Below are 12500 nucleotides of genomic sequence, written 5' to 3'. Positions count from 1 at the left end.
TTAAATCATTTTCTTCTGATTCTGGCACCACCTTATACTGTAAGCTTTTCACACCACTGAGAATATCTCCCTTATATCTTCTCCCTCAAGAGATTGGATTGTTTTGGGGGTTTATTTGTAACTAGTCTCTCCTCTCAGGGATAGGGAAAAAAAGCAATCCAAAGTCAATAGATAATATCAATATATAACGTGTTAACCCGTAAACAATTTTATTTTAATTGTTTTAAATATCAAATTAAACGTGTTAACTTCACCAAAACCAAATTCCTCTGGGTTTTTCCAAAGATATATCCAATATGAAATATCAAGGTAGACCACCCACGTTAATTCACACTGTCCTCAATAGAGACCTAAAACGCCTTCAAAATGACAAGTATTAAAATCAAAGGAAGATCTTACGAAATTAGCATCCATAGTAAAAGACAGTGAACAGTGGAAGGAAATGACACGGATGATTAGAGACGCAGCCGAGGCGTCCCGATCGGATGATTAGGAAGCGAAAGGCCTTAAGTCAGTAAATCAGTCATATCCAATATGAAGTATTTTCAATACAACAATATAAGTAATTCTTTGGACTAGTAAAACAACTGAGTATAAACAGACGAAATGCGTCGACCTCAGCTACAGCCAGTTTTGAACTGACTGGCAGCAACGTGGTTCTTCATTTGTGCCCCAATTCGGAATAGCCTTCAACAGTCGTGACGTCACTTCCCTCGTAATGACGCATAGTAACTTTACAACTGGATCTAAAGTATCGGAACAATGGCGGACGCCCTTATGAGATATTTTTCCGACGAGCATAAACGTGTATCCATAGGAGAAAAACATTATAAATATAACCATGTTTTAACTTTTATAAATTTTGATCACAAAAGTTCTAGCCAGATGAAGAGTAAAAAGTATCGACTTTCTTTGTTTAGAACCACGATGGCCGCCGTTGCTGGGCGACATGACATCAGACTATTGAATCCAATTGGGACACGAGGTAGAGTGATAAAGAGGACGAATTATGATGATGATGATGATGATGATGATGATTATGATGATGATGATGATGATGATGATGATGATGATGATGATGATGATGATGATGGTGGTGATGATGATGATAATAATAATATATACTTTATTCATAAAAAAAAATGGAAATTCGTTTACAAATGATGATGCTGATAATGATGATGATGATGATGATGATGATGATGATGATGATGATGATGATGAGACGACGACGACGACGATGATAATAATGATGATGATGATGATGATGATGAGTACATAGTCCAAACCTCAAGGTGATGCAACCATATCGGTTGTCATGGCTGACAAAGCTGGTGTGTCGAGGGATATAACTAGGCAACACGCAAGAATTCGTGGGAATCACATCAGAAGATCTCAAGGCCACTGACCAGGGTCTGAAAAAATAAACGGATTGCACCATTATCTATCTAGTTGGATTTCAATATTCAACATTCAAAGAATATTACGTTAGCCCCCCCCCCCCCCCTCTCTCTCTCTCTCTCTCTCTCTCTCTCTCTCTCTCTCTCTCTCTCTCTCTCTCTCCCTCTCTCTCCTCTTCAACCCCAGTTAATCCTGCATTATATCGGAATGAACTACTAGATGAAAACAACTGACTTTGAAGTCATGTACAAAAATGAATTCAATTAACAGCTTAGAGTAATGACAAAATACCAAAAATGGGGCGTTCAACTTTTATTATTACACCCCCTTTAGTAATGATTAAGAGGGGTTGCTAGGGTTCTTTATAGGCCCATAAATGCACGCTTCTCTATTGGCACCTGCTACTTTTTGTTGTTGTTGAGGTCTTGAAATTACGTGACAAAGAGCAGACGACAAACTAAGGAAAATAATCAAGGATTTTTTTACTATAAGCCTTGGAAGAACCACCTCGGGGTTACGAAATAATCAATATTGATCAAAAACCTACTATAACACCCCAGTTGTACAATTTTCTATGAAATCATCCTTAAAGTCACCCTTAAAATATGAAAATGTTGGAAGAAAATTATAAAGTTTAAATAAGTCAAGATTATGGTAGATTTTAGTTTAATTTAAAGTGTCATCAACAACAACAACAAAAATCATCACATTGTAGCGTATTACTCCCCTTGGTTTTTATTATTTGATTAAGTGACGTAACAAGTTATGGTGACCAAACTCGATACAAGTTCGGTCGCGCAAGAATACAATCAAATGCGTTGTCTATTAATGGCATTTTCTCTTAACTAAAGGTTTCATTAAATAATTACACAATTTCTGAATTTATCATAGAGTAATCTTTCCTGACTGTTATTTTTAAACATGAGGTGTAATAATATAATTTTTGAACTTTTTTATATTTTCGGCACTCGTTCTTGATAAAAGCACTCATAAAGTCGTACTATGGTCAAGAGATGGGTAGCATGTTTCAGTATTCGTTTGTCTACTAGTTAAAAAACAAGATCAAATAAGGGAAACCATTGGTGTTTAATGAAAATAGATAACGGTATTTGTCTCTGGTGAATTTTTTTTTTTTTTTTGCTTTGTTTTTATTTTGGTGCGTTTTGTTATTTGTTTATTTGTTGTACTTTATTTTTGTTAGTTTTTTCTTTTGTTTTTTTTTCTGGAAGGGGGTGGGGGTGTTTGTCCTAATTATTTTCCGCAATGCAGGTGAGCTATTTTGTTAGATTTAAAAAAAAGACTCTTTTTTTTTTTGGTAGGAGGAGTTGTTGTTTTTTGTTTTTGTTTTTTTTTTTTGGGGGGGGGGGGGGGGGGGTTTGGTCCAAATCATTTACCTCCATGCACTTGAGCTATTTCGGTGTTCTCTTTTCGTTTTTTATTGTTCCATGTGTTTTGAATTAAAATATTTATTTATGTTTATTAACTATTTATATTCGTTAAATTATTCATTAAGGACATTTTACTGCTGCCTGATAACTACTGATCCGGCAAGAATGCTCGTACTTGGAATGGTAGGTATCTCTTGGATCCCTCATGTCCGGTGGAACCTGGAACTTGTCCACGTGACAAATGTTCTCTTCACTGAGAGTCAAAGGCCATTGAAGAACATCTCCCATGCGGTAGCGCATCACCGATTGGCCGGGCATATCAAAGTGTAGGCACAAAAATCGGGGGAAGCATCCATTCTGTCGGGGATGGAGAGATAAGAAAAATTGTTAATTTGTGGTAAAATAGGCATCAACAGTCGTGACGTCACTTCCCTCGTATTGACGCATAGTAACTTATAGTAACTGGTATTGTGTTAAAATAGGCTTCAACAGTCGTGACGTCACTTCCGTCATATTGACGCATAGGAACTTATAGTAACTGGTTCTAAACTATCGGAACAATGGCGGACACCCTTATGAAATACTTCTCCGACGAGCATAAGAGTGTATCCAGAGAAGAAAAAAACATTATAAATCTGATCATGTTTTGACTTGTATACATTCTGGTCACATGACATGTGAAAAAGTTCTAGCCAGCATGGAGAATAAAAAGTACCGATTTTCTTTGTTTAGAACCAAGCTGCTCGTCGCTGGGCGGACGTGACATCAGACTATTGAATCCAATTGTGAGTAATGATCGGGATTTGTGGGTGCTGAGGAAGGGTTTATAGTAGAATATCTATTAGCTCAGCGCTATTATTATTATTATTATTATTATTATATTATTATTATATAGTAGTAGTAGTAGTAGTAGTAGTAGTAGTAGTAGTAGTAGTAGTAGTAGTAGTAGTATGTAGTAGTGTAGTAGTTTAGTAGTAGTAGTAGTAGTAGTAGTAGTAGTAGTAGTAGTAGTAGTAGTTGTAGTAGTAGTAAGTAGTAGTAGTAGTAGTAGTAGTAGTAGTAGTAGTAGTAGTAGTAGTAGTAGTAGTAGTAGTAGAGGTAATTATTATTATTATTATTATTATTATTATTATTATTATTATTATTATTATTATTATTATTATTATTATTATTATTATTATTATTATTATATTATTATTATCATTATTATTATTATCATTATTATCAGTATCATACGTTTTCCCATTCTTTACGTTACTAAATAAAAGAACAATAACAAAATAAACCAAACTAATAAAATATTGTTTATGTCGAGTTACCTCCCTTACAATTATTCATGACCGAGAGTCAACAACCTTTTTGCACCTAGATACTTTGCTTAACATAATTTTTTTTTTTTCAACTTCACGAAATTGTTTTAAGGATAAGTCTCTCTACCTTCTTTTGAAATTATTTTTAATATGTTTAATTAAGGGAGAAGAATCAATATTTTAAATGAAAGAAATGCTGAAGTAGATTTGCTTGTAAGACGAGATTTGACGCCTTTCGGACGCTGCTAATTTACATTCTGGCAAAAGACATATTTAAAAATTTGGCCAGAAAACTAGTCCAAATATCGATCGATTTAATTGACGCTCATCTTGGCTAAAACCCTCAAACCCGGGACTTCGGGGAAGTCCCGGGTTTGAGAGTTTTTGCCAAGATGAGCGTCATTTAAATTGATCGATATTTGAAGGACGAGTTTTCTGGCCACATTTTTTAATATGTGTTTTTCCAGAGTACGACAGCATTGTGCAATGACTTTGGAAATTCATACTTTTTCCAAGTAAGGAGGTCAATCAGTTAAAATGAGTATATTATTATTATAGCTTTATGTCTAAATAGAAATTTCACACGTTTTGCACTCAACACTTCACTGATTGCACTTGTAATGTCGTTAGATTTATCAACTGTAAATTTTCTTATTAAATATTTACGGAAGCTTTGTTTACATTGATGCACGTGTCCTTATTTCTTAACGCTGACCTCTTCAGTGCATTTTCTTGATAACATCTTCATACATTGTATTTACATGAAATGAGCGTGTGTGACAGACACGTTTCTTCATTATAAAATGACACTGTGCAAACTGATGATATGCGTTTAAGTAAAACATTCACAATTTTTTTCTTACCAAATCAGTCGTACCAATAGATAGTATGCGCTTGGCTAAGAAGCTCAAAACATTGCCATCCGGAAGTACAACGGACCAACACACAAAACTGTGTGTATCCATGAACGTTTATAGTCGGGTTAATACAGTTCAGTGAGCATTACTCATGAACGCGGATAGCAAAAAACAATAACAAAGACCTGAGTGACGTCATCTTCGAACTATCTATACACAAAATTGTGTATAACATGAAACATTTATTATACGTCTGGGACAATTCCGTGAAAATTAATCACCCAACTGGCCGTCAAAATATAGTTTGAAGTTGACGTCACTCGGGTCTTTGTTATTGCTTTTTGCCATCCGCGTTTCTGAGTAATCCTCACTAAACGGTATTAACCAGACTATAAACGTTCAGTGAGCATTACTTAGAAATGCGGATGACAAAAAAAAAACAATAACAAAGACCTGAGTGACGTCAACTTCTTACTATCTATCAAATTATCAAAATACCGAATGACGTCAATAATCCATTTATTCTATGATATCTTAAGACGTTCTTCTATGCCCTGACTTTATTGTATCAACATTGGGTGCCCTTGAGTGTTGTTGTAAGATTATCGCTTCCGGACTTGTTCGTATCCCACTGAGAACAGCATTAAAATTGAGTCATTGGAAAATGTATAATTTTACTCACATTCTCTCACAGAACTCATGTGTAAATTGAGTACTGGGCCATTTAAATCACTGACACCATCGAATAAAATTAACTGTAATATAGTATCTTACTTTTTTTCGGCCAAATCAAAAGTTTATCTCAGTATCTATTAAGTATGACAGACAAAAACAATTACTTGCTACACTTTGGATAGAACCATGGTCTATCGCAAAGTACTTTCCGTCAGATCTAACAGACTCACTACCCATCATCACGGGGATGGACAGTGAGATCAGCAAAAAATCTCGACTTCTCCCTGGATTAATGAGTGCTCTATTAACTGAGCTATCGGGACCCCAATAATGTTAATAACTAGTTCAAATAAAAGTGTGAAACTTTTCACTTCAAATAAGTGGGGAAATTGGGGTATTCTTGTTGTCTTATATCCCCCTATACCTGTTTTCCTTTTCCCTAATTGCTTTCTGTCTTTATTTTGGAATTACATTTCTTAATTAAGGTTTTAGGGATATTTGAATATTAACATTTTTTGTCAAAAAGTTTTTAAAATTATTTTATCAGTGTGAGGCAGTATGATTAGATAAATACTGAGAGATATTAAGATAAAAACAACAGTCTTTTTCGCTGGTGAAGGATTATTAACCGTCATATAGAATCAAATTGCTTTCATAATTTGAATTATTTGTTGCCTCGAACCATCACGGATCGACAGGCTTCGACCAATATGAAATAGTTTTAATAAGTAAATGATAATTTTTACAAATTTACATACATTGATATTGACCAAGGAAACAGCCAATGGAAAATTTTATAGTCGGACATTTATTCATATGAAAGAACTGAAGGCCATTCAACCTTTGTTGATTGGTACAGCCCAAAATCCTCCTCCCTTGAATTGGTGAATATGAAAAACCATGAGATTTTATGAAGATCAATATTATGTACTAAACATGCTCAACACAAGGGGTCCCAAGCCAACAGCAACACTCAACATGTATGACGAAATAGAACGACAATACGTGATTATAGATAGTATGCGCTTGGCTCAGAACCTCATAACATTGCCATCCGGAAGTATAACGGACCACCACACAAAACTATGTGTTTCCTTGAACGTTTATAGTCAGGTTAATACAGTTCAGTGAGCATTACTCATAAACGCGGATGGCAAAAAACAATAACAAAGACCTGAGTGACGTCATCTTCGAACTATCTATAATTCGTTTTCGACAGAGCCAATGCTAAGAACTGTCAGGTATTTTATATTTTACATCCGATAATTTTCCAAGGGCTTATACGCGCCACTCAAAGCGGGACTGGAACTCAGGACCTACATATCCAACGTTTTAGTATCACACCCATAGACCACATCCCCCTTTCTGCCAACCCCAATATTTTTTTCTTTTAAATATCGCAGTCCACCACTTAACTCACTCAATCCTAGAGATTTTTGCTACTTTTCAAATTTTGAAAAAAAATGTATTAAAAATAAGCATGTACATAGATAGTTTTATTTAACTACTATTAACATGGAAACAAAATAAAAACATTAGCTTTGATACTACGCCTATATTTTGTCTCAGAACATTGTAATAAATAGGCATGGGGTAAAAGTAACCCAGGTAAACTACGGATATAGTCGGTGTTAGGGTTGAGTGAGTTAAAAGTATTATCAGGGATAACCAAATTGGGACATTTTGAAAATAGCAAGATTGAAAATGGTTAAATTATAGTAAAACAGCTAAAATGAGTGGTAGAGACATTGATAGGTTGGGGGGGGGGCGTCGATGTTTCAATTATAGTTATAACTTTTCTAGATTATGACAGTGTTTTATTAGTAGACTGGTATTTCGTGTGATCAAAGGGAATGAGATTAGCGGAAGAGTAGCGTCCCTTGATTGGACGTCACCCATAGTCTGTGACGTCACCGGCGGAAAAGTTATTAGAGAGAGAACGTCATGTTGGTTGTGCGCATGGAAGCGAGGACGAGAGACGCATGCGCACAACCAACATGACGTTCTCTCTCTAATAACTTTTCCGCCGGTGACGTCACAGACTATGGGTGACGTCCAATCAAGGAACGCAACTCTTCCCCTAATCTCATTCCCTATAGGATGAATAATGAATAAGTCTTTCCGTTAATATTAAACGACTTCCTTTGTGCAGAGTTATGGTAGATAAAAGACCTTAAGTCAGCGGAACCTGAGATAAGTGGGTTTCCACATAAACCATGGAAATCGAATCGAAAAATAAGCTGATAGAAAGAAAGGAATCGGCCCGTACTCTGACAAAATACTCATGTACTTTATTTCATTTTGGTCTGAAGTCTTTTAAGTCTACTTACTCGTGCGGCTAAGTGGTCTAGTGGTATGACACTCGCTTTCGGATCAGAAGGTCCTGGGTTCGAGCCTCGCGCTTGGCGCATAGTTGAGTCCTCGGAAAAGGCTCTTTACTCACATTCTCTCACCACACTCGGGTGCAAAATGAGTACCTGGCCGTTAACAGCGTTGTCTTTGTCCCAAAAATTGTAATATCACCCAACAGGCGTCATGTCTCGTCCTACATGTTAAATGTTGCTGTTGACCAGGGACCCCTTGTAAAGCGCTTTGAGCACGTTTAGTGGATATTGCGCTATATAAAAGCTCAATTTTTATTTTTAATTATTTTTTTTTACTTCTTGCATATGTGTGGAATGCCATTTCAACAGACACCAGGTACAATTATTCCCTGTTCTGTTTTAACGCCTTCTTGAAGGCAGAGTACGGCTTTTCAGTGTTCTGTGAGTGATTTTATTGATTTTATATATACATATATATATATATATATATATATATATATATATATATATATATATATATATATACGTGTGTGTGTGTGTCTGTCTGTGTGTATGTGTTTGTATCTCTCTCTCTCTCTCTCTCTCCCTCTCTCTCTCTCTCTCCCTCTCTCTCTCTCCCTCTCTCATCTTTCTTTCTCTCTCTCTCTCTCTCTCTCTCTCTCTCTCTCTCTCTTCTATATATATATATATATATATATATATATATATAATATATATATATAATGCGTGTGTGCGTGTGTGTGTGTGTGTGTGTGTTTGTCTTAGTATAAGCCCTTCGGGGCACATTTTGTGCTAAGGGGCATTATAGAAATTACACATTATTATTTTCATTATTATTATTATTATCATTACTTGCCAAGAACCTTAAACTCCCTCCTTACATAAAATTGATTTTTAAATTCCAAAGCAAAAATCACATGGCATACACAGTTTTGTTTAGCAAAACAAGCTGTACATAGCAGTTTTCTATAACTATAACAAAGGAAAATATTTCTTCAGATTTCATGATGTACATACGAAATATGAATGAGAAAAACGTTGGCTGCTTCGTAACAAATGTATCTGGTAAGGAGATTGTTTACTTTTTACAAATAAACCCATACTCGAACATAACATTTAAAGTCGCCAGATTAGGACTTTTTTCATCTCAATCTATTGACATATTACGCACCTAGACGTTTTCTGGACAAAAAACATTAATAAAGTGTTTTGTGAGTGTACAACCGAACGCTTCACACAAGTTCATAAATATTCATGATTGGTGTCATTCCTCTGTTATAACAGTGTTAAATTGTGTCCTTGGGGTATGCCATACCGATGCATATCATTTCGTTTACGTGAAACGAAGCTCAATCAAACGCCTCCATCTCAAAATATTGATGAGAAATATTGATATACATTATACATATTATATATCCTGGTATGAAAATTGTTTTGGCTGTTGTATTGAAACCTGCTTTTAAGCATAAAAATACATCGTATGCGGAAGATGGCGGGTATTGTTTTTAAAAAAAGAGGACAAAGTAATTGACTACATACATTGTCACGACTTTGACATTAAAATTATTTTGACTTTAAAACGAAATTTCTGATCATCTGGCAGAGGATCAAGTTCACAAGGTATAATTGGTGCTCTTGTCATAAGATTTTAAAAATGAATCCTCTATTTTTATATATGTAAATCAATGGGGCAGCGTGGCTCAGCGGCACGGTCTATGCTTCCTCCCGAAAGGTATCGAGTTCGATCACCCGCCGCTGCGCAGTGTGGCCTTGAGCAATTCACTTAGCCTTAGTTCAATTAGCGGCGCTGCACTGCGGCTGACGCCTGGGTTATTCCAGTCTTCCCTTGGAATAGACCCTTGAGACACATTTCACCTATGGGATGAACAAAGGGAATTTTATTTATTTTAATTCTATTATATTTTTCATTTTAATAAAATTTACTTAATTCATCCTGGAAATTTGACTCTGAAGCCTATCTCGAAAAAAAAAGACCGAGACAATCCAGGCGCAAGCCGCAATGCAGAGTTGCATAGTGCTCAATTGGGGGAAACATTTCATGCTCAAGGTAAAAATAAGATAGCGGTTGTGGGACTCAAACCTGGGACCCCCGAGGCCTTATGCCTACACCTCCCCCCCCCCCCCCCCAAGCCTCCCCATTTAAAAAAAGTTTCAATTGTATCCTGTGCTAATACTAGCTTGTATATGTCAACTGTTTTTTTTTTTTTTTTGTTATTAATTTAGTAACAAGCAACTGTTTGCTGTAGGAGATGGTTATTTGGATCTTTATGGATTGCTGAGGGAGTGAATGAAGTCTTGTGAAAGGCATTGAGCATGGTGTACGCATGGAAATGTGCTATACGAATGTATCCGCCTTTAGCGTTATTTATTCAAATTATGGTGGATCACTCGCATTCCTCTTTCAGTTTCAATTTCAGTTTTATAATAAAGATAAGTGATAAGAACAACCGTCGTAAAATTACAAAGCCATTTTTTTGGGCCTCACCAGATCCTTTGATAATTCTATGCCTAGCTTTAATTAATCGTCCACTCTTTCAACACGCTTTATTTTCACATATTCTTCTTCAAGTACCAAGTCTGTGCCGCACATCGGTGATCATGGTACGCCATTCATCTCTTTGATCAGATAACATCAGAAAACTAATATTACTCTTCTCTTTCTTTGTCACCCAGCTGTTCAAACTATTCAAATATGATTTTCTTGGTCTACCTTTACTTTTTTTACCTTCTTTATTTCACGTGAGAGCAAGATGTTCAATGTCGATATAGGTGCCCTAAAAATTGCATTTTCTCTTTTTTTTTATTGTACGAATTAATAACCTTTTAGTTTCAGCTTGCCCTAATACTTCTTCATTAGTTTTCTTCTCTGTCCACGAGATTCTTAACATCCTTCTAAAAAACCACATTTCTGCTGCCTCCTCACATATTAAAAGTTTAAAATAAAACGTTCTAAAACCAGGGAACATAGACTAATTCTTCGTGCATATTTAAGAAGGAAAAAAAAACAAAAACTTGAGCTTTTATATAGCGCAATATCCACTAAACGTGCTCAAAGCGCTTTACAAGGGGTCCCTGGCCAACAGCAACACATAACATGTAGGACGAGACATGACGCCTTTTAGGCGATATTACACATTTTTGGGACAGAGACAACGCTGTTAACAGCCAGGTACTCATTTTACACCTGAGTACGGTGAGAGAATGTGAGTAAAGAGCCTTCTCCAAGGACTCAACTATGCGCCGAGCGAGGCTCGAACCCAGGACCTTCCGATCCGAAAGCGAGTGTCATACCACTAGACCACATAGCCGCAAGGAACCGATTGCACTGACAGTGACAGGAAACCAACACTCCCGTTTCATGTGCCGTTTACAGTGATATTGGAACGGAACTTGGTAGGAATTCATTAATAATCCATCTTCATCGTATTTCTTTTGTAACATTATAAAGTGATATGACGTGCATTGACAAAACACTTCTTTATATTTTAACCTAAAAACGTTTACTTCAAATATGCATCAATTAAGATAACCCCCAATATGTTGTCAGTCACTGAAGTTTTGAGAGGTTTGACAAATATTTGGTAATTTTGATAGATCGTTATTTAGAGTAAAATTCCTGGTCAAAAGGCGAAAAAAAAAAAAAGGATTTTCTCAGTTTTCGACATTAATGGCCCCAGTCGTTTTATTATTCTCTCCTTGACGTAGGAGAGTGCATAATGATTGCCCTGTGGATGTCACATGACCGGAATGGAGCTAGTCAGGGGTCTGAATTCTAAATTATCATAACTCCCATAAATATCTGTCTGACACTGTGGTCGGTAGAACAACGTCATTGTCTGAAATTCCCCAAATTATGTCGGGTGAAGAAGTTGGATGGTGAGGTAGGCATCTCGTTTATTCCCTATGAAAGAGAGTAAAGAGCCTTTTCCAAGAACTCAACTATGCGCCGAGCGAGACTCGAACCCTGGATGGACCTTCTAATCCAAAAGCGAGTGTTTTACCACAAGACATTATGCACTCTACCAAATATGACATGTAAACAAAATGATTTTGTTGATATTGATGAGATCTTGTGCGGCTATGTGGTCTAGTGGTATGACACTCGCTTTCGGATCGGAAGGTCCTGGGTTCGAGCCTCGCGTTCGGCGCATAGTTGAGTCCTTGGAAAAGGCTCTTTACTCACATTCTCTCACCGTACTCAAGTGTAAAATGAGTACCTGGCCGTTAACAGCGTTGTCTTTGTTCGAAAAATTGTAATATCTCCAAACAGGCGTCATGTCTCGTCCTACATGTTATATGTTGCTGTTGACCAGGGACCCCTTGTAAAGCGCTTTGAGCACATTTAGTGGATATTGCGCTATATAAGAGCTCGATTATTATTATTATTATTATTATCTTATCACAAATTGTTGAGAGCTAAAATTGAAGCTAAAAAGGACGAGCATTTCTCTTGCAATTCCTGTTATAAACGAACGATTACTCGCATCGAATTGAATCTAAGAAGCTATAATGTTTATATATGTG

At 36.3% G+C, this 12500-nt stretch overlaps 1 protein-coding gene across 1 annotated transcript in view; it reads right to left on the bottom strand.

The window, feature by feature from the left end:
- The window catches only part of LOC144968946 (uncharacterized), a 152228-nt gene that overhangs the window by 8641 nt on the left and 131087 nt on the right, over window positions 1–12500 (bottom strand). Inside the window, exons 11-12 of the mRNA XM_078907835.1 lie at window positions 2965–3146; window positions 1290–1415 (exon numbers count right to left, since the gene is read on the bottom strand). Coding sequence (XP_078763961.1) covers window positions 1290–1415; window positions 2965–3146 — 308 coding nt within the window. The remainder of the gene's footprint in view (window positions 1–1289; window positions 1416–2964; window positions 3147–12500) is intronic.

This window comes from Berghia stephanieae, chromosome 3, assembly GCF_034508935.2.
Source record: "Berghia stephanieae isolate SIO BIC M18660-M18661 chromosome 3, UCSD_Bste_1.3, whole genome shotgun sequence".
Lineage (NCBI taxonomy): Eukaryota > Metazoa > Mollusca > Gastropoda > Nudibranchia > Aeolidiidae > Berghia > Berghia stephanieae.
Note: the sequence above shows the minus strand (reverse complement) of the source record. Positions and strands in the feature narration are given on the sequence as shown.